This window comes from Somniosus microcephalus, chromosome 17, assembly GCF_052327205.1.
Source record: "Somniosus microcephalus isolate GS21.2 chromosome 17, FLI_Smic_1.0, whole genome shotgun sequence".
NCBI classification, from domain to species: domain Eukaryota; kingdom Metazoa; phylum Chordata; class Chondrichthyes; order Squaliformes; family Somniosidae; genus Somniosus; species Somniosus microcephalus.
The window spans coordinates 84,286,059-84,310,810 of record NC_141003.1 but is presented as its reverse complement, the minus strand read 5'-3'; the positions used below and the strand labels follow the sequence as shown (position 1 = coordinate 84,310,810).

The window sequence follows — 24,752 nt, the reverse complement described above, 5'->3', positions numbered from 1 at the left end:
TTGCGCCCAGCCGATATTAGCGCCCCAAAATGGGCGATACCCAATTTTTCCCCCGTGGTGAACCTGTGGAATTCTCTACCACAGAAGGCAGTAGAGGCCAATTCATTAAATATATTCAAGAAGGAGTTAGATATATTTCTTAAGGCTAAAGGGATCAAGGGATATGGGGAGAAAGCAGGAACAGGGTACTGAGTTTGGGTGATCAGCCAAGAGCTCATTAAATGGTGGAGCAGGCTCGAGGGGCCGAATGGCCTACTCCTGCTCCTATCTTCTATGTTTCTATGTTTGACTGTGATGCTTCTTGTGGTCAAATAGTCTGCCGACATTCATGAATAACGGTCACTTGAGCAAGGTGATGCCGGGGGCCTGGCACTCAGGCAACGGTATCCAGCAAGGCGTTGGCAACCTAAGAACGGGAGGAAGAGGATTGGCAGTGGAAAAAATACTTAGAGATTTAATGGCAGGATTTACAAAGATTTAGAAGGAAGAACTAGATGGAATGTAAAATCTCCCTTGGGGTGTGACTTGTGTTACCCAGGTGTGTCCTCATACCATTTTGCTGCTATGGAAACGAGGTAGGGTTGTGGGAGTTGCCTGATCCCACACAAGCGGCACTGTTAACACAGGGTCCTTTCAACAGCTGGTTCGTTCAGGATCGGAGCCAGCCAATTCCTCACACCGCGCCCCCCGCCCCCCGGATCGGCGAGCTGCAGTCGGGCACGGGTCTCGTGCCTGCATCGTGCTGGCGGCGTTTAAATTCAGGCCCGAAGCCCAATCTGGCTCAGGCCTCAGACCAGCCCGGACCGGCGCTCCGCCGGCTTTGTGTCCATTTTGGGCACGAGTTGAATTTCTCAGCCTGTGAGGGGAAAGGAATACCCACGAAGAAAAGACAAGTAGGTTCTGTGTAAAGGCGAGGTTTTGGCGCTGTAAAATGTGCACAATCTGATTTTGTACAATATTTCCTGCCATATTGAATTGGGTTCTAACATTGAACAGACAGGTGCACCATTTCTGGCATACAGCCAAGCCTGATCCTGTTATCACCTGTCCGCACACGCACACACTCACACACTCACGCGCACACTCACACGCACACACACACAGGCGCACACTCACGCGCGCACTCGCGCACACTCACACGCGCACTCACTCACACGCGCACTCACTCACACGCGCACTCACTCACACGCGCACTCACTCACACGCACTCACTCACACGCGCACTCACTCACACGCGCACTCACTCACGCACACTCTCGCGCGCACACTCGCACACACTCACTCACACACGCACTCACTCACACACGCACTCACTCACGCACTCACTCACACACGCACTCACTCACACACGCACTCACTCACACACGCACTCACTCTCGCGCGCACACTCGCGCGCACACTCACGCACACTCGCACACTCACACGCGCACTCACTCACACTCACTCACACACGCGCACACTCACGCGCACACACTCACGCGCACACACTCACGCGCACACACTCACACGCGCACACTCACATGCAAACGCTCACACGCACACACTCACACGCGTGCGCACACACATGCACACTGAACAGAGCATAGGTTTTGGGAGCAGGTAGTTGTCCTGATTGTAAACTACCTAATGTAGTGACAATGTACCTTTAAATTAATATTAGATGCAATTCCTATTTGGCTGTTTATTATTTTCCTGAAATGATTTAAGTGCACCTACATAGACAGGTGATGGATGTGATGCACATCTCTTCAAAATCCTTTACGTGCCATCAGTGCTCTGATCCACATCAGAATAATCTCTGAAATAAACTGGTGAGTGATCACAATCAGGGCGTATCTGTAATAAGAACATAAGAATTAGGAGCAGGAGTAGGCCATTCGGCTCCTCGAGCCTGCTCCGCCATTCAATGAGATCATGGCTGATCATCGACCTCAACTCCACTTTCCCACCTGATCCCCATATCCCTTGATTCCCCATGAGTCCAAAAATCTATCGATCTCAGCCTTGAATATACTCAACGACTCAGCATTCACAGCCCTCTGGGGCAGAGAATTCCAAAGATTCACAACCCTCTGAGTGAAGAAGTTCCTCCTCATCTCAGTCTTAAATGGCCGACCCCTTATCCTGAGACTGTGACCCCCAGTTCTAGACTCTCCAGCCAGGGGAAACATCCTCTCAGCATCTACCCTGTCAATCCCCCTCAGAATCTTATATGTTTCAATGAGATCACCTCTCAGTCTACTAAACTAAACTCCAGCAAGTAGAGGCCCAATCTACTCGATCTCACCTCAGAGATGACTCTTGTGTCATCCGTGCTCTGATCCCCATCAGAATAATCTCTGAAATCTCCTTCTTCTTAGGCAGTCCCTCGGAACTGAGGATGATTTGCTTCCATACTAAAAATGAGTTCTCAGGAGACTGATGAGTCCAATGCGGGACCTACAGTCTCTGTCACAGGTGGGGCAGACGGTGGTTGAAGGGGCGGGTGGGTGGGGTGCTTGGGTTGACGTGCGCTCCTTGCGCTTGGCTTCCGCTTGCTCCCGGCGAAGAGACTCGAGGTGTTCGGCGCCTTCCCGGATGCTTCTCCTCCACTTTGTGCGGTCTTGGGCCAGGGATTCCCAGGTGTCGATGGGGATGTTACACTTTTTCAAGGAGGCTTTGAGGGTGTCCTTGAAGCGTTTCCTCTGCCCACCTGGGGCTCTCTTGCCGTGTCGGAGCTCCGAGTAGAGCGCTTCTTTTGGGAGTCTCATATCGGGCATGCAGACGATGTGACCCGTCCATCGGAGCTGATCGAACGTGGTCAAAGCTTCGATGCTAGGGATGTTGACCTGAGCGAGAACACTGACGTTGGTGTGCCTATCCTGGCAATGGATTTGCAGGATCTTGTGGAGGCAGCGTTGGTGGTACCTCTCCAGTGCTTTGAGGTGCCTGCTGTACATGGTCCATGTCTCTGAAGCATAAAGCAGGGCGGGTATCACTGCTGCTCTGTAGACCATGAGCTTAGTACCGGGTTTGAGGTCCTGGTCTTCAAACACTCTCTGAAATAAACTGGTGAGTGATTACAATCAGGGCGTATCTGTAACGTGTGAGCATTACAACAGTGATTACACCTCAAAAAAGTACTTCATTGGCTGTAAAACACTTTGGGACATCCAGTGGTCATGAAAGGCGCTATAGAAATGCAAGTCATTCTTTTGTTATTGTTGGATAATGATGAAGAATGGGAACCTTGGCTGACTTCCCATTTGCTTAACTAGCGGTGCATGGGGCCAAATTGTGCTGCCCAGCTGCCATTCGGGTCCCATGGCACCAACTGAACCAGGGAGTTCTCTCAATGTCCTGGACAACATCACCAAAAAATAAATGAACTGCCCATTCATCTCATTGCTGTCTGAAGGGCATTGCTGGGGTAGAATGGCTGCTACATTTCCCTAATAAACAGTCTCTGCACACCAGAAGTAATTCATTGTGTGAAGTGCTTTTGAGGTGTTTCAGCACATATAAAAAATGCAAATATTTCTTCCTTTCCAAGTGGATTTTCACTTTGTTGCATTCTGTTGAGAATGGCTGGACCTCCACAGGGGAAGAGAAGTATTTCTGCACTGTTCTCCCCTCCCAGACAGCCTCACCTGTACTTGGGTTTGAGCATGCTCAACAGTTCATCCTAGGCCCACAGGCCGAAATGTAAATCAAGGGTTAAAAAAAGGATAAAGAATGTAAATCAAGGGTTAAAAAAAGGATAAAGAAAGAAAACAAAGACTTGCATTGTTTAGAAGAATGAGAGGAGATCTCATTGAAACTTATAAAATTCTAACAGGACGAGACAGACTAGAACCAGGGGGTCACAGTCTAAGGATAAGGGGTAAGCCATTTAGGACAGAGATGAGGAGGAATTTCTTCACCCAGAGAGTGGTGAACCTGTGGAATTCTCTGCCACAGAAGGCAGTAGAGGCCAATTCATTAAATATATTCAAGAAGGAGTTAGATATATTTCTTAAGGCTAAAGGGATAAAGCAGGGACAGGGTACTCAATTTGGATGATCAGCCATGATCTCATTAAATGGCAGAGCAGGCTCGAGGGGCTGAATGGCCTACTCCTGCTCCTATCTTCGATGTTTCTATTGCTGTCGCGCCTTTCATGACCTCAGGATGTCCCAAAGCGCTTGAAGCACTTTTTGAAGTGTAGTCACTGGTGTAATGTGGGAAACGCAGCAGCCAATTTGCGCACAGCAAGCTCCCACAAACAGCAATGTGATAATGACCAGATAATCTGTTTTTTAGTGATGTTGATTGAGGGGTAAATATTGGCCCAGAACACCGGGGATAACTCCCCTGCTCTTCTTCAATATAGTGCCGTGGGATCTTTTACATCCACCCGAGAGAGCAGACCTCAGTTTAACATTGCCTCTGAAAAACGGCACCTCCGACAGTGCAGCACTCCCTCAGCACTGCACTGGGACTGTCAGCCTAGATTGTTTGTGCTCCAGTCTCTGGAGTGGGACTTGAACCCACAACCTTCTGACTCAGAGGCGAACGTGCTGCCCACTGAGCCACTGGCTGACACTATTGCAAAACTACGTTTAACAAAGATTATTGCAAGTAGAATAATCATTAGTCCTTGGGTCATACAACTTTGCAAGGAGCGCATTATTGAAAAGGTATGACTTCTAGATTGCAAAGTGTAAGGTCTGTTGCTGGGAACCTCTGTGAAACCTTTGTGAGAATAAACAGTACAGTAAAACCCCAAATAAAGAACACTGGGAAAAAAAGTCACACCTTTGCAGAATGCCATCTAAAACTACACACAACCCCTTGAAAATATAGCTCCTTTTCTTGAAGGCTGCTTTATTTCAGAGGATAAGGTTAAAGTCTACTGCCATCTTCAGGTTGAATTGGGGGTTGGAGGAGATGTGAAGCTCTCCTGAGATCAGCAAGGCCAGCATTTATTGCCCATCCCTAGTTGCCCTTGAGAAGGTGGTGGTGAGCCGCCTTCTTGAACCGCTGCAGTCCGTGTGGTGAAGGTGCTCCCACAGTGCTGTTAGGGAGGGAGTTCCAGGATTTTGACCCAGCGACGGTGAAGGAATGGCCGATATATTTCCAAGTCAGGACGGTGTGTGACTTGGAGGGGAACTTGGAGGTGGCGCCTGCTGCCCTTGTCCTTCTAGGTGGAAGAGGTCGCGGGTTTGGGTGGTGCTGCCAAAGAAGCCTTGGCGAGTTGCTGCAGTGCATCTTGTAGATGGGACACACTGCAGCCACGGTACGCCGGTGGTGGAGGGAGTGAATGTTTAAGGTGTGAATGTTTAGAAAAGAACTTCCTCACCCGACATCCACACACATGTATGTTCGCAAAAAGTTACAGGGTGAGCGATCAGTGGCAGATTGATGCGCCATCAATTACTCAAAAGACTGAGGTTGAGCGAGTAACAACCAGGCTTTTATTAACTAAAGAATGAAGGTCTTGTCTCGAGTGGTCGACCCGTCCAGAATACTAAGGGACTGGGAGGTAGTCACTTACATACCTGGAATAGTGGGAGGAGTCAGCCGAGGCATGTCCAGACCTGTACCCAGTGGAATACACATACAGACAGGTATAACAGTGGTTTACCACATTCACCCCTTGTTTAAAAATGAGTCCGGCGGGGTGAAGTGTATTTAAAAGTTCGTGTATTGGAGTCTCTCCGGAGGTCTTGTCTGCCGCTGTGATCGACGTGGCGACGGCAGGGGTGGTGGAGCTTCCGGCGTCGCGTCCCGTCCCGTGTAGGCTGGGGCCCTGGAGTGTAGTCCTCGTGGGTGACGGTCCAAGGCGAGCCGGCTGCTGGGGTTGGATATCGGGTCGTGGGGGGGTGGTAATGGGTAGTGGGTTACAGCGGTCCCCGAGGGTGCGAGGTCTCGTATGGAGACTGTGTCGTAGTGGGTTACAGCGGTCCCCGAGGGTGCGAGGTCTCGTATGGAGACTGTGTCCTCCTGCCCGTCCGGGTACGCAATGTAAGCGTACTGGGGGTTGGCGTGGAGGAGGTCGACCCTCTCGACCAGGGGGTCCGTTTTATTGGCCCTCACGTGTCTTCTCAGTAGTACCGGCCCTGGGGACGTCAGCCATGGCGGTAACGGTGTCCCCGATGTGGACTTCCTTGGGAAGACAAACATTTTCTCGTGAGGGGTGGCATTGGTGGCAGTGCAGAGCAGTGACCGAATCGAGTGGAGCGCATCGGGGAGCACCTCCTGCCAGCGGGAGGTCGGAAGGCCCCTAGACTTTAAGGCTAGTAGGGCGGCCTTCCAAACTGTTGCATTCTCTCTTTCCACCTGTCCGTTCCCCCGGGGGTTGTAGCTGGTGGTCCTGCTTGTGGCTATACCCCTAGCGAGCAGGTACTGGCGGAGTTCGTCGCTCATAAACGATGAGCCCCGGTCGCTATGGATATAGCTGGGGAAACCGAACAGGGTGAAGAGGCTGTTCAGAGAATTAATGACCGTGGCACTGGTCATGTCCGGGCAGGGGATAGCGAACGGGAAACGGGAGTACTCGTCAATGATGTTGAGGAAGTACACATTGCGGTCGGAGGAGGGGAGAGGCCCTTTAAAATCGACGCTCAGGCGTTCGAAAGGGCGAGTGGCTTTTATCAGGTGGGCTCTGTCTGGTCTATAAAAGTGCGGTTTGCACTCAGCGCAGACTTGGCAGTTCTTGGTCATGGTCCTGACCTCCTCGATGGAGTAAGGCAGGTTGCGGGCCTTGATGAAGTGGAAGAACCTGGTGACCCCCGGGTGGCAGAGGTCATTGTGGAGGGCCCTTAGCCTATCGATCTGCGCGCTGGCGCAGGTGCCACGCGATAGGGCATCTGGGGGTTCATTGAGCTTCCCAGGCCGGTACAAGATCTCGTAATTGTAGGTGGAAAGTTCGATTCTCCACCTCAAGATCTTGTCATTTTTGATTTTGCCCCTCTGCTTGTTGTTGAACATAAAAGCAACTGAACGCTGGTCAGTGAGCAGGGTAAATCGTTTTCCGGCCAGGTAGTGCCTCCAATGACGCACAGCCTCCACAATAGCCTGGGCCTCCTTCTCGACCGCGGAGTGTCTGGTCTCCGGGCCCTGGAGGGTTCGTGAGAAGAATGCCACAGGTCTCCCCGCCTGATTAAGGGTGGCGGCCAGAGCGAAGTCGGACGCATCGCTTTCCACCTGGAAGGGGATGGATTCGTCCACTGCGTGCATGGTGGCTTTGGCAATGTCCTCCTTGATACGGCGGAAGGCCAAGCAGGCCTCTGCCATCAGGGGAAAAGAGGTGGTTTTGATCAGCGGACGGGCTTTGTCTGCATAGTAGGGGACCCACTGAGCGTAGTAGGAAAAAAACCCTAGGCACCTCTTCAGAGCTTTTAGGCAGTGGGGCAGTGGGAGTTCCATAAGGGGACGCATCCGGTTTGGGTCGGGACCGATGACCCCGTGTTCCACAACACAGCCAAGGATGGCGAGGCGGTCTGTGTGGAATATGCACTTCTCCTTGTTATATGTCAGGTTCAGGAGTTGGGCGGTGCGGAGGAATTTCTCGAGGTTTGCGTCATGGTCCTGCAAGTCATGGCCGCAGATGGTCACATTGTCTAGGTAAGGGAAAGTGGCCTGCAGCGCGTTTTGATCGACCATCCGGTCCATCTCCCTTTGGAAGACGGAGACCCCGTTGGTAACGCCGAAGGGAACCCTAAGGAAGTGATAGAGGCGGCCGTTTGCCTCAAAAGCAGTATACTGGCGGTCTTCAGGGCGGATGGGGAGCTGGTGGTACGCTGATTTCAGGTCAATGGTCGAAAAGACGCGGTACTGCGCGATCTGGTTGACCATGTCAGCTATGCGGGGTAGTGGGTAGGCGTCCAGCAGGGTGTAGCGGTTTATTGTTTGGCTGTAGTCGATGACCAGGCGTTGTTTCTCGCCGGTCTTAACGACCACAACCTGGGCTCGCCAGGGGCTGGAGCTGCCCTCAATAATCCCCTCCTTCAGGAGCCGCTCCACTTCGGTTTTGATGAAAACCCTGTCCTCGGCACTGTATCGCCTGCTCTTTGTGGCAATGGGCTTACAGTCAGGGGTGAGGTTAGCAAACAGTGGGGGGGGTGGGACTCTGAGTGTGGAGAGGTTGCATTTGGTGCGCGGCGGGCAATTTGGAGGCTGCTGGCTGTGGACTGTGAGTGGGGGGAGGGGGCCACCGTACGCCAGCGTAACGCTTTTGAGGTGGCACCGGAAATCCAACCCCAGTAGGACGGCAGCGCAGAGGTCGGGCAGGACCAGGAGTTTAAAATTATTGAACACAGTCCCGTCTACTACTAGTGTCACCACGCAGTAGCCGCCAATGTCCGCTGACTGGGACTCGGAGGCCATAGAAATCCGCTGGTGCGCAGGCAGGACTGGGAGAGAGCAACGCCGCACCGTGTCGGGGTGGATGAAGCTCTCTGTGCTCCCGGAGTCAAAAAGGCAGTTTATTGCATGGCCGTTTACCTTAACGTCCATTTTGGACCGAGCTAGTTGGTGCGGTCTCGTTTGGTCCAGCGTAACAGAGGCCAGCGTAGGGGTCAGTGTGTCGCTGCGGGTATCAGATGGGGGGGGGGGGGGGTTGGCGGTCTGCTGCGTCCCGGCTGGTGTCCAAGATGGCGGCGTCCATGATTCCCATGTGGCTGGAGTCGTCCAAGATGGCTGCTGCTGCGGTGGTTCGCACATGGCTGGGGAGGCCCAAGATGGCGGCCCGCACGGCCCACACGCGGCGCTGTTGGGGGCCCAAGATGGCGGCTCACACGGCCCACATGCGGCGCTGCTGGCGTTCGGGGTGGCTTTGGCCTTGCAGACGCTGGCGTAGTGTCCCTTTTTCCCGCAGCCCGAGCAGGTCGCATTCTTCGCCGGGCAGTGCGCTCTGGGGTGTTTGGCCTGGCCACAGAAGTAGCATTTCTGGCCTTGGGATACTGCTGTCTGGCTTTGGGACACTGCTGCAGTAGTTGGGCCGTTGTTGGGCTGTGGCTGGGGTGGCACGGTGCTATCCTACCGTGTCCCAGGTTGTCGTTCCCCGCGGCGTCCACGGTGCAGAGGAGTAGGCTTCCATGCCCCGGTAGGCTGCGTCCAGCGTTAGTGCGATTTCGGAGGCTTTGTCGAGGGTGAGGTCACTCTGCTCCAGCAGTCGCTGTCGGGTGTAGTTGGACCTGTGGCCCGCTACGAAGGCATCCCGGATCAGTTCTTCTGTGTACTTAGCGGGCGTTACCGCCTTACACCCACAGGCCCGGCCAAGCACGGACAGTGCTTGGAGGTATTCCTCAGTCGATTCCCCAGGTTGTTGCTTGCGACTCCCCCGAAGGTGCCTGGCGTATACTTCGTTCACAGGGCGCGTGTACTGGGTCTTGAGGAGCTGGAGGGCGGCTGTGTACGAGGTCGCGTCCCGGATGACTGAGTACACTCGGTGGTTCACCTTGGAGATCAGGACAGACAGTTTGTCCGCATCCGTTACGACCGCAGTGGAGGCAGTCAGGAATGTCTCGAAGCACGTGAGCCAGTGAGCAAACTTGGTGGAAGCGTCCGCTTCCCGACTGTCCAGGTCCAGGCATGCTGGTGTGAGGATCTTCTCCATTTTAAAAAATTTAGTTAATAAAATTGATGCGCCATCAATTACTCAAAAGACTGAGGTTGAGTGAGTAACAACCAGGCTTTTATTAACTAAAGAATGAAGGTCTAGTCTCGAGTGGTCGACCCGTCCAGAATACTAAGGGACTGGGAGGTAGTCACTTATATACCTGGAATAGTGGGAGGAGTCAGCAGAGGCATGTCCAGACCTGTACCTAGTGGAATACACATACACATACAGACAGGTATAACAGTGGTTTACCACACAGACCCCAGCTGATTTCGCTTCCGTAACCCACGAATTCTAGCCTTATTACAGCACCGCCACCAGTGTGCCCAGCAGACACCAGCTAATTCAGCACACAGTGGGGAATAAACTGGGCCTTTTCTGCTCTGTATAATTGAGCTACTAGTTAGACTCATTGAGCCATCAGGGAAGTCAGCATCACTTTTTCATTCTTAGCAGAATAATAATTAAAAGCCCAATAGTTAACATGGGCGGGTAACCAGAGGACTTAATGTAATTGGCAAAAGAACCAGAGGGGAGATGAGGGGAATATTTTTCACGCGGCGAGTTGTTGTGATCTGGAACGCGCTGCCTGATAGGGCGGTGGAAGCAGATTCAATAGTAACTTTCAAAGGGGAATTGGATAAATACTTGAAAAGGATAAATTTGCAGGGCTATGAGGGAACGAGCAGGGGAGTGGGACTAATTGGAGAGCTCTTTTAAAAAGCCGGCACAGGCACGATGGGCCGAACGGCCTCCTTCTGTGCAGTAAGATTCCCAGTTGTGTTTCTTCATAAAATTTCTTCGTATTGGTATTAAAATTCTGCAGCAAATGATATTTTTTCTTTCTTTATAATAATGTCCATTTTCTATTTACACTTCATTCCACGCGGGTACAAATTACATTCGCTGAAGTGAATCCAACCTCACATTAGGAAATTTACAGAGATCTATAATTAGATTTCACGTCGGTGCTTTCCTTTGCGAATTGAAGTGCAAACAGTTAGCAAATCACTGCACACACCTAAACAACAAACACGGTTATTCGTGCGCCTTCTCCATGGAATGTGTCCAGACGGGTTTTCTCTTCTGGATAAAGGACTGGATTCCTTCCTGACCGTCCTTCAGCGCCAGGTTGTCCACCATGACCTGTGCGGCAATTTGATAGGCCTCGTTTCGATTCTGGGCCATCTGCTTGTAAAAGGTGGCTTTCCCCAGCGCGACCACGGATCTGCTTGCTTCGCAGATTTTGCTGGCAATTTTCATCGTCACTTCATCCAACTTGTCCTCAGGCACCACTCTGCTTACCAGTCCGTGCAGCAGCGCATCATGGGCGGAAATAGGCTCTCCGGTAAACAGCATCTCTAAGGAAACCTGTTGCAAATAGAGCTTACTCAAATATTCTGCATTTGCACAAAAAAATCTGAGCAAAACTGTTTTAACAGATACTTTTCTCCCCCCCTTTCCTGATGGTGTTGACTGATGCTGGAGTATATTTTTTATTCGTTCCTGGGATGTGGGCGTTGCTGGCAAGGCCAGTATTTATTGCCCATCCCTAATTGCCCTCGAGAAGGTGGTGGTGAGCCGCCTTCTTGAACCGCTGCAGTCCGTGGGCGCTCTCGTTCCTCCATCTTGCGGGTTACTGATCTCAGTGCGGGGGGGAAACTTCGAGTAGCACCCGAGTGATTATCCGCAACCAAGGAGGACGAGTTGCCCCAGACTGCACGAGCCCCTCTTCGTGGCCGAATTCATAACAGCAGGAGTGGAGGCTCGGGTGGGGTTACAAACTCCAAACCCACCCTCTTAGGTTGGGAAGGCTCAGGGTGCAGGGAGACTACAACAGGGAAAAACATTTTTATAGGGAAAGAGGGAAGAATTGCTTCATTAGTCGAGGAGAGTATCAGGACTTCATTAATTAGTGGTTTATGGTCACTCGCAGAAGTCAATTCCATTTTTATTGCACAGGATTCGAGAACCGTTAGAAGTGCTTTGGGGGTCGCATTCGGTGACTACGACCATTTATTCTCTGGAAACCGTAAACTAGTGGTCTTGGTTTTGGCCTCGATGAACTTGCAAAAATATAGATAGGAACATAGGAACAGGAGGAGGCCATTTAGCCCCTCGAGCCTGTCCCACCATTCAATGAGATCCTGGCTGATCTGTGACCTAACTCCATCTACCCGCCTTTGCCATGGAGGGAGTGCAGCAAAGATTCACCAGGCTGATACCTGGGATGGCAGGAATGACGTATGAGGAGAGATTGGGTCGATTGGGCTTGTACTCGCTGGAGTTTAGAAGAATGAAACTTATAAAATTCTAACAGGACTAGATGCAGGAAGGCTGTTCCTGATGGCGGGGGAGTCCAGAACCAGGGGTCACAGTCTAAGGATAAGGGGTAAGCCATTTAGGACAGAAATGAGGAGGAATTTCTTCACCCAGAGAGTGGTGAACCTGTGGAATTCTCTACCACAGAAGGCAGTAGAGGCCAATTCATTAAATATATTCAAGAAGGAGTTGGATATATTTCTTAAGGCTACAGGGATCAAGGTGTATGGAGAGAAGGCAGGGACAGGGTACTGAATTTGGATGGTCAGCCATGATCTCATTGAATGGCGGAGCAAGCTCGAGGGGCCGAATGGCCTACTCCTGCTCCTATCTTCTATGTTTCTATGTATGTTTGCCCCATATCCCTTAATACATTTGGTTAACAAAAATCTACCAATTTCAGATTGAACAATCGATCGAGCATCGATTGCTGTTAGCGGAAGAGATCTGCAGCGTTTGCCGGATTGCAGAGAGTTCTTTAATTTGTGACTGAAAGCAATGAGCAGGCCTCATGAAGCACGATCCGGGCTGATCGTGTCTGCCGGCCGGGGTGCCAACACAGGTTCCAGTAAAGGTTTGCGGGGATAACGACGCAGTTCAAACGCTGCAGCGACGGTACCTTTCGAGGAAGCGATCGTCCCACCGCAACGGCTGGTGTGGAACAGAAGAGCCCGACGTTGACTCCCGGCGTGGCGAATCTCGACTTGTCCGACACCACGGCGATGTCGCAACTCGCGACGAGCTGGCACCCGGCAGCTGTGGCCAAACCGTTGACTTTCGCAATAACCGGCACTGGGATATCCTGAAGCAGGGTCATGACCTACACAGTATAAAAAAAGCTGATGAGCACAGCTCACTGGTAATTCTGTTTTTTTCCCTTTTACTGCAGTCACATTCCTACAATCTCCTTATTCGAGTTCATTTCAACCCCCCCCCCGACTTCCAGCAACTTTCTCCCACACTGGATGCCCCGTCTCCTCCTGGGGCACTGACTGCCCCACAGACACCGCTTGTCCTGGAGTACCTCCCCCGAGTGGCCAGTCTTCATTTGTGCGCCTAGGCCAGCAGGCAGTTTGACCGTGGGGGCCAGCACAGCCGAGCCCGATCCTGCCTGCTCTGGTCCTCCACTTGCAGGTGGCTGTACGGTTCCACTACTCACTGCCTTACCCAGCTAAGCCAGTTGTTAGTTCGTTAAGGCGATGAAAGGCTGACCGTATATTGTATTGTTCCAAGGCAGGTACATAATAGGTCACGATCTCATGAATAAGTCACTAAAACTTCATACAATCATAGAGGTTTACGGCACAGAAGGAGGCCATTCGGCCCATCGTGTCTGTGCCGGCCGAAAAAGAGCTCTCCAGCCTAATCCCACTTTCCAGCTCTTGGTCCGTAGCCCTGTGGGTTACGGCACTTCAAGTGCGTATCTAAGCACTTTTTAAATGTGATGAGGGTTTCTGCCTCTCCCACCCTTTCAGGCAGTGAGTTCCAGACCCCCACCACCATCTGGGTGGAAAAAGTTCTCCTCAACTCCCCTCTAATCCTTCCACCAATTACTTTAAATCTCTGCCCCCTGGTTATTGCCTCACCCTTGTGCCATTGTCTCAAACGCTTCAGAATATTACTGTTTTTTCATGCCCGGTTGATTATGCACCCTGATGTTAATCGCTCCTCCATTGGTGGCCGTTCCTTCAGCTGCCTGGGCCCAAAGCTCTGGAATTCCCTCCCTAAACCTCTCCGCCTCGCTCTCCTCCTTTAAGACGCTCCTGAAAACCTTCCTCTTTGACCAAGCTTTTGCTCACCTGCCCTAATTTCTCCTTATGTGGCTCGGTGTCAAATGTTGTTTGACAATCGCTCCTGTGAAGCGCCTTGGGCCGTTTTACTATGTTAAAGGCGCTACATAAATGCAAGTTGTTGTTGTGATCCAATGCGCCAAAGTCTGAATATAAATTGATCAGCTTACTTCAGTGCAGACTGCAAACACCTCGGCATGGTGATCCCATCCTTTAGGGGAGGTTAGTTCCTTGAGATCGTGACCAGATGAAAATACGGGCCCTTCAGCTGCACACATAAATCACACAGTATAAGCCTCAAACGGAAATGCGGTATCAATACTGCATTTAGAATAAACAAAAATAGTTCTATAAATGGCTTTTGTTAACACATTCCTTTGCTACGCAGGTATTTATTCCTTTCTTCCCTTCCGCACTCTTTGAAAGAAAAGACTTGCATTTATACAGCGCCTTTCATGACCACCGGATGTCCCAAAGCGCCTTACAGCCAATTAAGTACTTTTTGAAGTGTAGTCACTGTTGCAATGCAGGAAATGTGGCAGCCAATTGTGCACAGCAAGCTCCCACAAACAGCAATGTGATAACGACTGGATAATCTGTTTTAGTGATGTTGATTGAGGGATAAATATTGGCCCCAGGACACCAGGGAGAACTCCCCTGCTCTTCTTCGAAATAGTGACACGGGATCTTTTATATCCACCCGAGAGAGCAGACGGGTCAGAAAGTTGTCGGTTTAAGTCCCACTCCAGAGACCTGAGCACAAAAATCTAGGCTGACACTCCAGTGCGGTACTGAGGGAGTGCTGCACTGTCGGAGGTGCCGTCTTTCGAATGAGGCGTTAAACCAAGGCCCCATCTGCTCTCTCAGGTGGACGTAAAAGATCCCATGGCAATATTTCGAAGAAGAGCAGGGGGAGTTATCCCCGGTGTCCTGGGGCCAATATTTATCCCTCAACCAACATCACTAAAACAGATTATCTGGTCATTATCACATTGCTGTTTGTGGGAGCTTGCTGTGCGCAAATTGGCTGTAAAGCGCTTTGGGATGTTCTGAGGTTGTGAAAGGTGCTATAGAAATGCAAGTCTTCCTTTCTTTGTTTGAATCTGGGTCCTTTCTGGTTTTGCCTGGCCAAGTTTCACACTTTACACGTAAGCCTGCAGATCCATTGGATTTGATTAAATCCTAAAACTAAGCTGGAATTACCTGAAATAATGATAACTCGGAGGTCATTGGTTCCTGCTTCATGGAGGAGGTCGGTGCGCAGAGATTCTAACATGGTCAGTGAGAGCGCATTCCGCTTCTTTGGGTTATTCAGAACGATAGTCCTAAACAGAAGAGAACGTTTCTTCAGCAAAAAGAAAGTGGCCTTACAGCGTTTATTATATATAGAATCACAGAAATGTACGGCACAGAAAGAGGCCATTCGGCCCATCGTGTCTGTGCCGGCTGAAAAAGAGCTCTCCAGCCTAATCCCACTTTCCCGCTCTTGGTCCGTAGCCCTGTAGGTTACGGCACTTCAAGTGCATATCCAAGTACTTTTTAAATGTGATGAGGGTTTCTGCTTCTCCCACCCTTTCAACAACAACTTGTATTTATATAGCGCCTTTAATGTAGTAAAACACCCCAAGGCGCTGCACAGGAGTATTTTAAGACAAAAAAATTGACACCGAGCCACATAAGGATAAATTAGGGTAGGTGACCAAAAGCTTGGTCAAAGAGGTAGGTTTTAAGGAGCATCTTAAAGGAGGAAAGAGAGGTAGCGAGGCGGAGAGGTTTAGGCAGGGATTTCCAGAGCTTAGGGCCTAGGCAACAGAAGGCACAGCGATTATAATCAGGGATGCTCAAGAGGGCAGAATTAGAGGAGCGCAGATATCTCGGGGGGTTGTGGGGCTGGAGGAGATTACAGAGATAGGGAGGGGCGAGGCCATGGAGGGATTTGAAAACAAGGATGAGAATTTTGAAATCGAGGCGCTGCTTAACCGGGAGCCAATGTAGGTCAGCGAGCACAGGGGTGATGGGCGAACGGGACTTGGTGCGAGTTAGGACAGTTTCAGGCAGTGAGTTCCAGACCCCCACCACCCTCTGGGTGAAAAAAGTTCTCCTCAACTCCCCTCTAATCCATCTACCAATTACTTTAAATCTGTGCCCCCTGGTTATTGACCTCTCTGCTAAGGCAAATAGGTCCTTCCTATCCACTCTATCCAGGCCCCTCATAATTTTATACACCTCAAGTAAATCTCCCCTCAGCCTCCTCTGTTCCAAAGCAAACAACCCCAGCCTATCCAATCTTTCCTCATAGCCAAAATTCTCCAGTCCCGGCAACATCCTCGTAAATCTCCTCTGTACCCTCTCTAGTGCAATCACATCCTTCCTGTAATGAGAACTACACGCAGTACTCTAGCTGCGGCCTAACTAGTGTTTTATACAGTTCAAGCATAACCTCCCTGCTCTTATATTCTATGCCTCGGCCAATAAAGAAAAATATAAAGATATTTTTAGCTCTCCCAATGGTTTACTGAGGGCTCGATTAGTTTGGCGGTCTACTTACCAAAACTGTTAGTCTGCTAGTTTATGGGGGTAATTTTAAACTTCACCGCCTGGCGGTAAACTGGCGGAGTGGATCGCCCGCTTGTTATGTAACCCGCCGATATTCATCCTATTGCTTTCAATGCAAATAAAAATCGGGCAGGTCCTACAGTGGGCAGGTTATGGTGAAGTTCAAAATGACTCCCCCATGTGTTTAACATTACAGCCGAAATGATTAATCCTTGACCAGTGTACACGGGAAGAAGCAACCGCTCTGAAATCGCACTGCCCATTATTACTAACAAATGCCTTGGAATGCTATTTTAACTTTTGTTAAGACAGCGAAGAGAGGAATTTCAGATCAGTGAATTGTGGTGTGAATCGCGCAGGAACTGCAGACATGGAGACGGCGGAGGTCTGCGAGGACAAGAAGTTTGGGGGAACTGGTTCAGATGCAAACTGCGCTACACTGCCTTGGGTTCTGATGAGTCATACAGAGAGGATCATTCAAGCCCTTTTTTAAAAATTCATTCGCATGGGATGTGGACATTGCTGGCAAGGCCAGCATTTATTGTCCATCCCTAATTGCTGCAACCGAGTGGTTTGCTCAGCCATTTCAGAGAGCAGTTAAGCTTTTTATTTCAGATTTATTTAATTAACTGAATTCAAATGCAATTATCTCCAGATTATTAATCCAGGCCTCTGGATTTCTAGTCCAGTAACATAACCACTATACTACTGTACCGTACCCTATATCTGGGTGTTCCTTACTTGGTGGCAGAGCTCTTGACCATTTAGATCTTACCCTCCAGCCCTCCCATCCAAATCTCTTTGCCTTGGTTCTTCCTTTCCCCTTTAAAAGTCTCCTTCAAACCAATCTTTTCAACCATATTTTCATAGAAACACAGAACAGAAGGCTCGAGGCTGGAAAAGACCATAGGTCCCTCCAGTCTGTCTTCTTACTGGCCTATCAGTTGTATCCTTGGGATCGATGTACAACGCCGAGATGCAAAGGCAGGTGTCATTGGCATACATGCGGAAAATGACCTTGTGCTTCCAGGTGATGCCCGGGTAATAAATGATAAAGAGATGGGACCGAGGTTGGAGCCCAAGGATACACTGGAGGAGACCGTGAGCGTGAGAGGAGAAACAGGAGATGGGAAAGTTGACTGGCCTAAAAAGAAAATCGCTTCTCCTCCCCCGACTTACGCTGGGCTAGGGTTTGACAAGGGCCAGCTATCCTCTTCATTCCTCACCCAGGTGGTCATTCTTCGTGTGTGAGACCAACCAGATATTGCCAGCAGGTTCTTCAACCGTGAAGGGTTTTACAGCCTGATCTTTCCAATCTTTCCTCATAGCTAAAACTCTCCAGTCCTGGCAACATCCTCGTAAATCTCCTCTGCACCCTCTCTAGTGCAATCACATCTTTCCTGTAATGGGGTGACCAGAACTGTACACAGTCCTGTCCTCACCTGACGCCCACACATTCCAGCAGGGGTCACTGGATAGAACCAGATTAGCATGGCCCAGTCGCCACCTCAGGTGAGGCCATCTTAACTCAGTACTGACAAGGGGGTCCGGTAGCCTAGTGGTTATGTTACTGGACTAGTAATTTAGAGACCTGGACTAATAATCCAGGTAGTTCAAATCTCACCATGGCAGCTGGGGAATTTAAATTCAGTTAATTAAATAAAACTGGAATAAAAGCTAGTGTCAGTAATGGTCACTACTGGATTGTTGTAAAAACCCACCTGGTTTTCCACATGTATGCCAATGACACCTGCCTTTGCATCTCGGCGTTGTACATCGATCCCAAGGATACAACTGATAGGCCAGTAAGAAGACAGACTAGAGGGACCTATGGTCTTTTCCAGCCTCGAGCCTTCTGCGTTTCTATGAAAATATGGTTGAAAAGATTGGTTTGAAGGAGACTTTTAAAGGGGAAAGGAAGTACAGGGTACCAAGGCAAAGAGATTTGGATGGGAGGGCTGGAAGGTAAGATCTAAATGGTCAAGAGCTCTGCCACCAAGTAAGGAACACCCAGATATAGGGTACGGTACAGTAGTATAGTGGTTATGTTACTGGACTAGTAATTCAGAGGCCTGGACTAATGCTCTGGAGATAATAATCTGAATTTGAATTCAGTTAATTAAATAAATAAATCTGAAATAAAGAGCTAATGGTGACCAATGTTCCCTCTCATTTTTTGGGGCGTTGCGTGGCCCCTTTAAGGGCAAGTTGGCTGCGCGGGATCGCTGCGCGGCCGTGCAGCTTAAAGGGAACGTTGATGGTGACCATGAAGCTGTCAGATTGTCGTAAAAACCCAACTGGTTCACTAATGCCCTTTAGGGAAGGAAACCTGCCGTGACAAAGGCACAGGCATCTGGGGATTTGTGTCAAAATTGGTAGAGCTGTCCCACAGACCAGTCAAGCCTGTCCCAAGCTGGGTCATAATCCTGGAACTCCCTCCCTAACAGCACTGTGGACTCACCTTCACCACACGGACTGCAGCGGTTCAAGACGGAGGCTCACCACCACCTTCTCAAGGGCAATTAGCAGATGGGCAATAAATGCTGGCCTTGCCAGCGACGCCCACATCCCAAGAATGAATAAAAAGAGCAGCGATGCAATAGGAGGCCAGGGCCGGGAGAAGTGGAAGGTGCAGTCTCGCTCCAGCCTTCCTTGTTAAGTATCAATGGTATTCTATGGTTCCTGTTTGATTGAACAAATTGCTTTAATAGCAGTGTAATTTGTACCATTACCTGAAGACTGAACCTTGAAAAAGCCAGTGTCAGCCGTGGCTCGCCTCAGAAGGTCGTGGGTTCAAGTCCCCACTACCAGAGACTTGAGCATAAAATCTAGGCTGACACTCCAGTGCAGTGCTGAGGGAGTGCTGCACTGTCACTGAGGCCCCGTCTGCTCTCTCAGGTGGACGTTAAGAGATCCCGTGGCACTATTTTGAAGAAGAGCAGGGGAGTTATCCCTGGTGTCCTGGCCAATATTTATCCCTCAATCAACATCACTAAAACAGATTATCTGGTCATTAGCACATTGCTGTTTGTGGGACCTTGCTGTGCAGAAATTGGCTGCTGCGTTTCCTACATTACAACAGTGACTACACTTCAAAAAGTACTTCACTGGCTGCAAAGTGCTTTGAGACATCTGGTGGTCGTGAAAGGTTTTATATAAATGCAAGCCTTTCGTTTTTTTCTTGTATAGGGGGTTAGAGCAGGGGATGGGGAGGGGGTGTGGATATTGGTATTATGTCGGGATTACAGATCTGATATAAAATCATCCATTGTACTGACACAGTGCAACCAGGGGCCTCTCGTGCATAGAGAGAGAGAGAGAGATATATGTGCATGCCTCATGAAATTTATACTAAATCATCATTTAGCATTATAGAAAATAGTGTTTCCACACTCATCCCACAAAATAGGTCCATTTTATTTCGTTTTATTGAACTATATAAATGCGTTCTTTCCACATAAGCTGCTGGAATATCCAGGGCCTCCGCTCCTCAACTTTTGGGATGAAGAGTACAGACCCTGAATTCCTAAAAGCTATAAAAGACATTGATATAATTGTGTTAACAGAAACATGGTGCCAAAAGGACATGCCGACCCACTGTCCCCCAATGTACCATGAAATTATTGTGCCTTCAGTAAAGAACATTAAGACACGCAAGGGCAGAACCTCCGGGGGAATCCTGGTGTGGTATAAAGGAGAACTGAACAAACACATCTCACCGATAAAACAGGGAAAATCACACGTATGGCTAAAATTAGATAAAAATATAGGAATAGAAAAAAACGATGTTTACTTATGTGCGATCTACATACCCCCAATAGAATCGCCATATTTTGAAGAGGAGATATTTGACACTCTCCACATGGAAATCAGCCATTTCCAGGCCCAAGGAAAGGTGCTACTATGTGGGGACCTAAATGCAAGGACAGGATGTGAACCTGACTTCATAGACCCACAGGGCAACAACCATGTGTTTGGCCAGACCCCTCTATATGTCACACCAGCCATCGCAAACCGAAACAACCTCGATTGTGAAATAAATAAAAGCGGTAGGGAGGTAGTGCAACTCTGCCGAGCCTTAGGCCTGTACATAGTTAACGGTAGGTTCAGAGGGGACTCCTTAGGGAGACTCACATATTCCTCAACTCTTGGGTCTAGTGTGGTGGATTATACAATCACTGACCTGGACCCCTGCGATATCAACGCATTCACTGTCAGGCAGCAATCCCCCCTCTCAGACCATAACCAAATAAATGTGTACCTTAAACTTTCTGCCCAAACTACAGACACAAAAAAGGAACCCAGTAAGCTACATAAAATAAACCAGACATACAGATGGGCCCCAGACAGTGGAGATAAATTCATCACAGCACTAAATTCACCTGATCTCACAAGTAAAATTTCAAAATTTAAAGAAAATCTATATGAGATCACCAGAGATGGGGTAAACATGGCCATAGAGGATATAAATATGATCTTTCATGAGGCAGCTGTAAAAGCCGACCTCGTGAAACAGAAGAGGAAGAGTCACAAAAGACAAAATAAAAATAAGAAATGGTTTGACCACGAATGCAAAAATGCCAGAAAAGACCTGAGAAAAATATCAAACCAAAAGCATCGCCAACCAAACAATCCGGACCTACGTACTAGATACAATGAAACCCTCAAAAGATATAAACACACCATTAGGAACAAAACACAAAACTATACCCACAAAATACTAGAAGAAATTGAAAACTCCACCAACCCAAAACAATTCTGGGAAATGTGGAATAACCTGAGTACAACACAATTGCAAGCATTACCAATCCAAGATGGCGACATCTGGAGAACACATTTTGAAAACCTCTACAAAGACATCCCAATAAACGAAACAAACCCAAGTCAACATCAGGTCACAGAAAAACTCCACACATTAGAAGCAACAATCAAAGACAACCAAAACCCTCTAGACTCCCCAATCACATGGAAAGAAATGGCCACAAAAACAAAATCTCTCCACCTAAAGAAAGCCTGTGGCCCAGACAACATCAAAAATGAAATGCTCAAGTTCAGCAATATGGAGATGCAGGGTGCGGTACTCAAATTATTCAACATCATATTACGTTCAGGCTGTTTTCCCGATATCTGGTGCCAAGGACTAATCTCCCCCATATATAAAAGCGGAAACAAATCAGACCCAAATAACTACCGCGGCATCTGTGTCAACAGTTGTCTAGGGAAGTTATTCTGCAGTATTCTAAATAGTAGATTACTTGATTTTCTTAACAAACATAATATCCTCAGAAAAAACCAAATAGGCTTTCTTCCAAAACACCGCACCGCCGACCATATCTATACCCTTCACACCCTCATTGAAAAACATATACACCAAACAAAAAATGGGAAAATATTCGCCTGTTTCATCGACTTCAAGAAAGCCTTTGACTCTATATGGCACGAAGGGCTCTATTATAAACTTCTTCAATGTGGAATAGGGGGCAAAGTCTATGACCTTATTAAATCAATGTATCTGAAAAACAAATGCGGGGTCAAAATTGGAGACAAACGCACCGATTTCTTCACCCAGAGAAGAGGCGTCCGGCAGGGCTGCAATTTGAGCCCGACCCTGTTCAACATATACATAAATGAATTAGCAGACATGCTGGAGCAAAGCGAGTCACCAGGTCTCCGTCTCCTAGATGGAGAAGTGAAATCCCTGTTCTATGCGGACGACCTGGTTCTGCTGTCTCCCACAGAACAGGGATTACAGCAACAACTAGACCTACTCGACAAATACTGCCAAAATTGGGCTCTAACAGTAAATCTAAAGAAAACCAACATCATGATTTTTCAAAAAAGGCCCAGATGTCAGGAAAACAAATACCAGTTTACCCTCAGTGATACCACTATAGGACACACTATGAGCTACACCTACCTTGGTCTAACTATTACAGCATCAGGGAGCTTCAGCATAGCAGTGAATGCACTAAAAGAAAAAGCCCGAAGAGCCCTATATGCAATAAAAAGAAAATTCTACAACATCCAAATCCCAATCAAAATCTGGCTCAAAATATTTGACAGCATAATCCTGCCCATTGCACTGTACGGTAGTGAAGTATGGGGCCCGCTAAATCACCAAAGCTACACTAAATGGGAAAAACATACAATAGAAGCCCTACATGCAGAATTCTGCCGAAGCATCCTTCGCACCCAAAGGAAAACGCCAACAAATGCATGCAGAGCCGAACTAGGCAGATACCCACTGATAATAAACATCCAAAAACGAGCACTAAACTTCCTAAATCACCTCAAATCTAGCTCCCCAGACACCCTTCATTTCAAAGCCTTTCAGACCCAAGAGCTAAACCCAGAAAAGAGTCCCCTGAGTCAGCTGCTACGGAAACTAAGTACTCAGCCGGACCCTGACCAGCCCCAGACCAACACAGCCGCCCAAACACCAATCCGAGTGAACCAAATCATTAAAAAATGCAAAGAAACCTACCTGGAACATTGGAACAAAATAACCGAAAGCCAAAGCAGATTAGAATGTTACCGGGCCCTAAAAAGAGAATATAAACTGGCAGACTACCTCACGACCATCAGAGACACAAAACAGAGACAGACCCTCACCAGGTACAGACTAAGCGACCACCAACTGGAAATTGAAAAAGGCAGATACAAGAAATCCTGGCAGCCTAGAGAGAATAGAATATGCGATCAATGTCTGGCTGGCGAGGTTGAAACAGAAATGCATTTCCTCCTAAAATGCGAAAAATTCAACACATCAAGAAACATATTATTCAACAAGCTAAGCCAAACAACCCCAGATTTCAAGGAATTGGATGATCTGTCAAAATTGAGATTAGTCCTAGGAGAAGGAGACAGACCATACCTTGGGGCCAAATATGTAACAACATGTCACAACCTGAGGACTGTTTAAAATTAAGACTGTTTAAAATTAATATTGAACGTACCAAATGAAGTACAAAGACTGTTTAAAATTAATATTGTTTAAAAGTAATATTGTATGTACCCAACAAATGTCAAATCGATTGACACCTACAGAATGTTGGAAAACTGTACCTTTTTGCTATGTAAGCTTTGGCAATATGGTTCTCTGTAAACTTTCATGCCAATAAAGCATTTTAATTGGAATTGGAATTGGAATTGGAGAGAGACAGACAGCACACTGGTCGCTGATGCAGGTTAAAATCTACGACTATAACAGATATATTTTTACAAAAAATTAGGAACCGAAGAAAATCTTAAAAGTGTAATTTTTGTTGGTATAAATACTGTGAAGCTCCCTGAACCGCAGCATAATGACTCTGAAATCATTTGTTTTACAAATCTCTCCACAGCCTCTCTGCTTCTTTCATAGGCAGTCTTTTCCAAACCTATGTTGTGGTCTTCAATCACTGCTCTGAATCTCAAAACGCTCTCCCTTAAATCTCTCTGCTTTGCTACCACTTTGCCCATTTACAGAACCTACTTCTTTGACTGTGCTTTTAGTTACCGCCCCAAATTCCTGCTCCAGTCCCTCAACTCCCCAACCCCCCCCACCACCCCATCGTATGTCAGCCGTGGCTCAGTGGGCAGCACTCTCACTTCTGAGTCAGAAGGTTGTGGGATTCAAGTCCCACTCCATGAGACTTGAGCACAAAAATCCAGGCTGACATTGCAGTGCAGTGCTGAGGGAGTGCTGCACTGTTGGAGGTGCTGTCTTTCAGATAAGACGTTAAACCGAGGCCCCGTCTGGTCTCTCAGGTGGGCGTAAAAGATCCCATGGCACTATTTCGAGAGCAGGGAAGTTCTCCCCGGTGTCCTGGGCCCAATATTTATCCCTCAACCAACATCACTAAAAAACAGGTTATCTGGTCATTAGCACATTGCTGTTTGTGGGAGCTTGCTGTGCACAAATTGGCCGCTGTATTTCCCACATTACAACAGTGACTACACCTCAAAAAGTATTTAATTGGCTGTGAAGTGCTTTGGGACGTCCGGAGGTTGTGAAAGGCGCTACAGAAATGCCACTCTTTCTTTCTCTCTGTGGCAGGCACTGTAAAAGGACAAGCTGCCATTTCTGCTGACTTGAACCAAAGTCAACCTTGAAAAGAACGACTCGCCGAACCCGGTTGGTTGGGGGGGAGGGGGCGACCCAGGCTCGTTTTAAAGGTTTTTGCGGTAAATTAAAAGCAAGCTGGAGCTGCTGAAATGGGGGTGGGGGGTGGGGTCGGGGGGGGGAGTGGGGGGTCGGGGGGGGGTGGGGTCGGGGGGGGAGGGGGAGTGGGGGGTGGGGGGGTGGGGTCGGGGGGGGAGAGTGGGGGGTTGGGGGGGAGTGGGGGTCGGGGGGAGTGGGGGTTGGGGGGAGTGGGGGGGTCGGGGGGGAGTGGGGGGTCGGGGGGGGAGTGGGGGGTCGGGGGGGGAGTGGAGTGGGGGGGGAAGTGGGGGTGGGGGGGTTGGGGGGGGGAGTGGGGGGGGTCGGGGGGGGAGTGGAGTGGGGGGTTGGGGGGGTCGGG

The 24,752-nt window shown here is 48.9% G+C and overlaps 1 protein-coding gene across 4 annotated transcripts in view; it reads right to left on the bottom strand.

Moving 5' to 3' along the window:
• Window positions 1-24,752, bottom strand: part of echdc3 (enoyl CoA hydratase domain containing 3) — a 32,649-nt gene that overhangs the window by 5,091 nt on the left and 2,806 nt on the right. For 2 of the 4 annotated variants that reach the window (XM_086010767.1, XM_086010766.1), the window contains exons 2-5: window positions 14,899-15,020; window positions 13,866-13,963; window positions 12,525-12,725; window positions 10,414-10,954 (exon numbers count right to left, since the gene is read on the bottom strand). In XM_086010767.1, the coding sequence (XP_085866893.1) occupies window positions 10,622-10,954; window positions 12,525-12,725; window positions 13,866-13,963; window positions 14,899-14,971 (705 nt within the window). In that variant the 5' untranslated portion in view covers window positions 14,972-15,020 and the 3' untranslated portion in view covers window positions 10,414-10,621. Of the gene's footprint in view, window positions 1-10,413; window positions 10,955-12,524; window positions 12,726-13,865; window positions 13,964-14,898; window positions 15,021-24,752 lie in introns of those variants that run through there. The other 2 variants (XM_086010768.1, XM_086010769.1) reach the window with 2 other exon arrangements.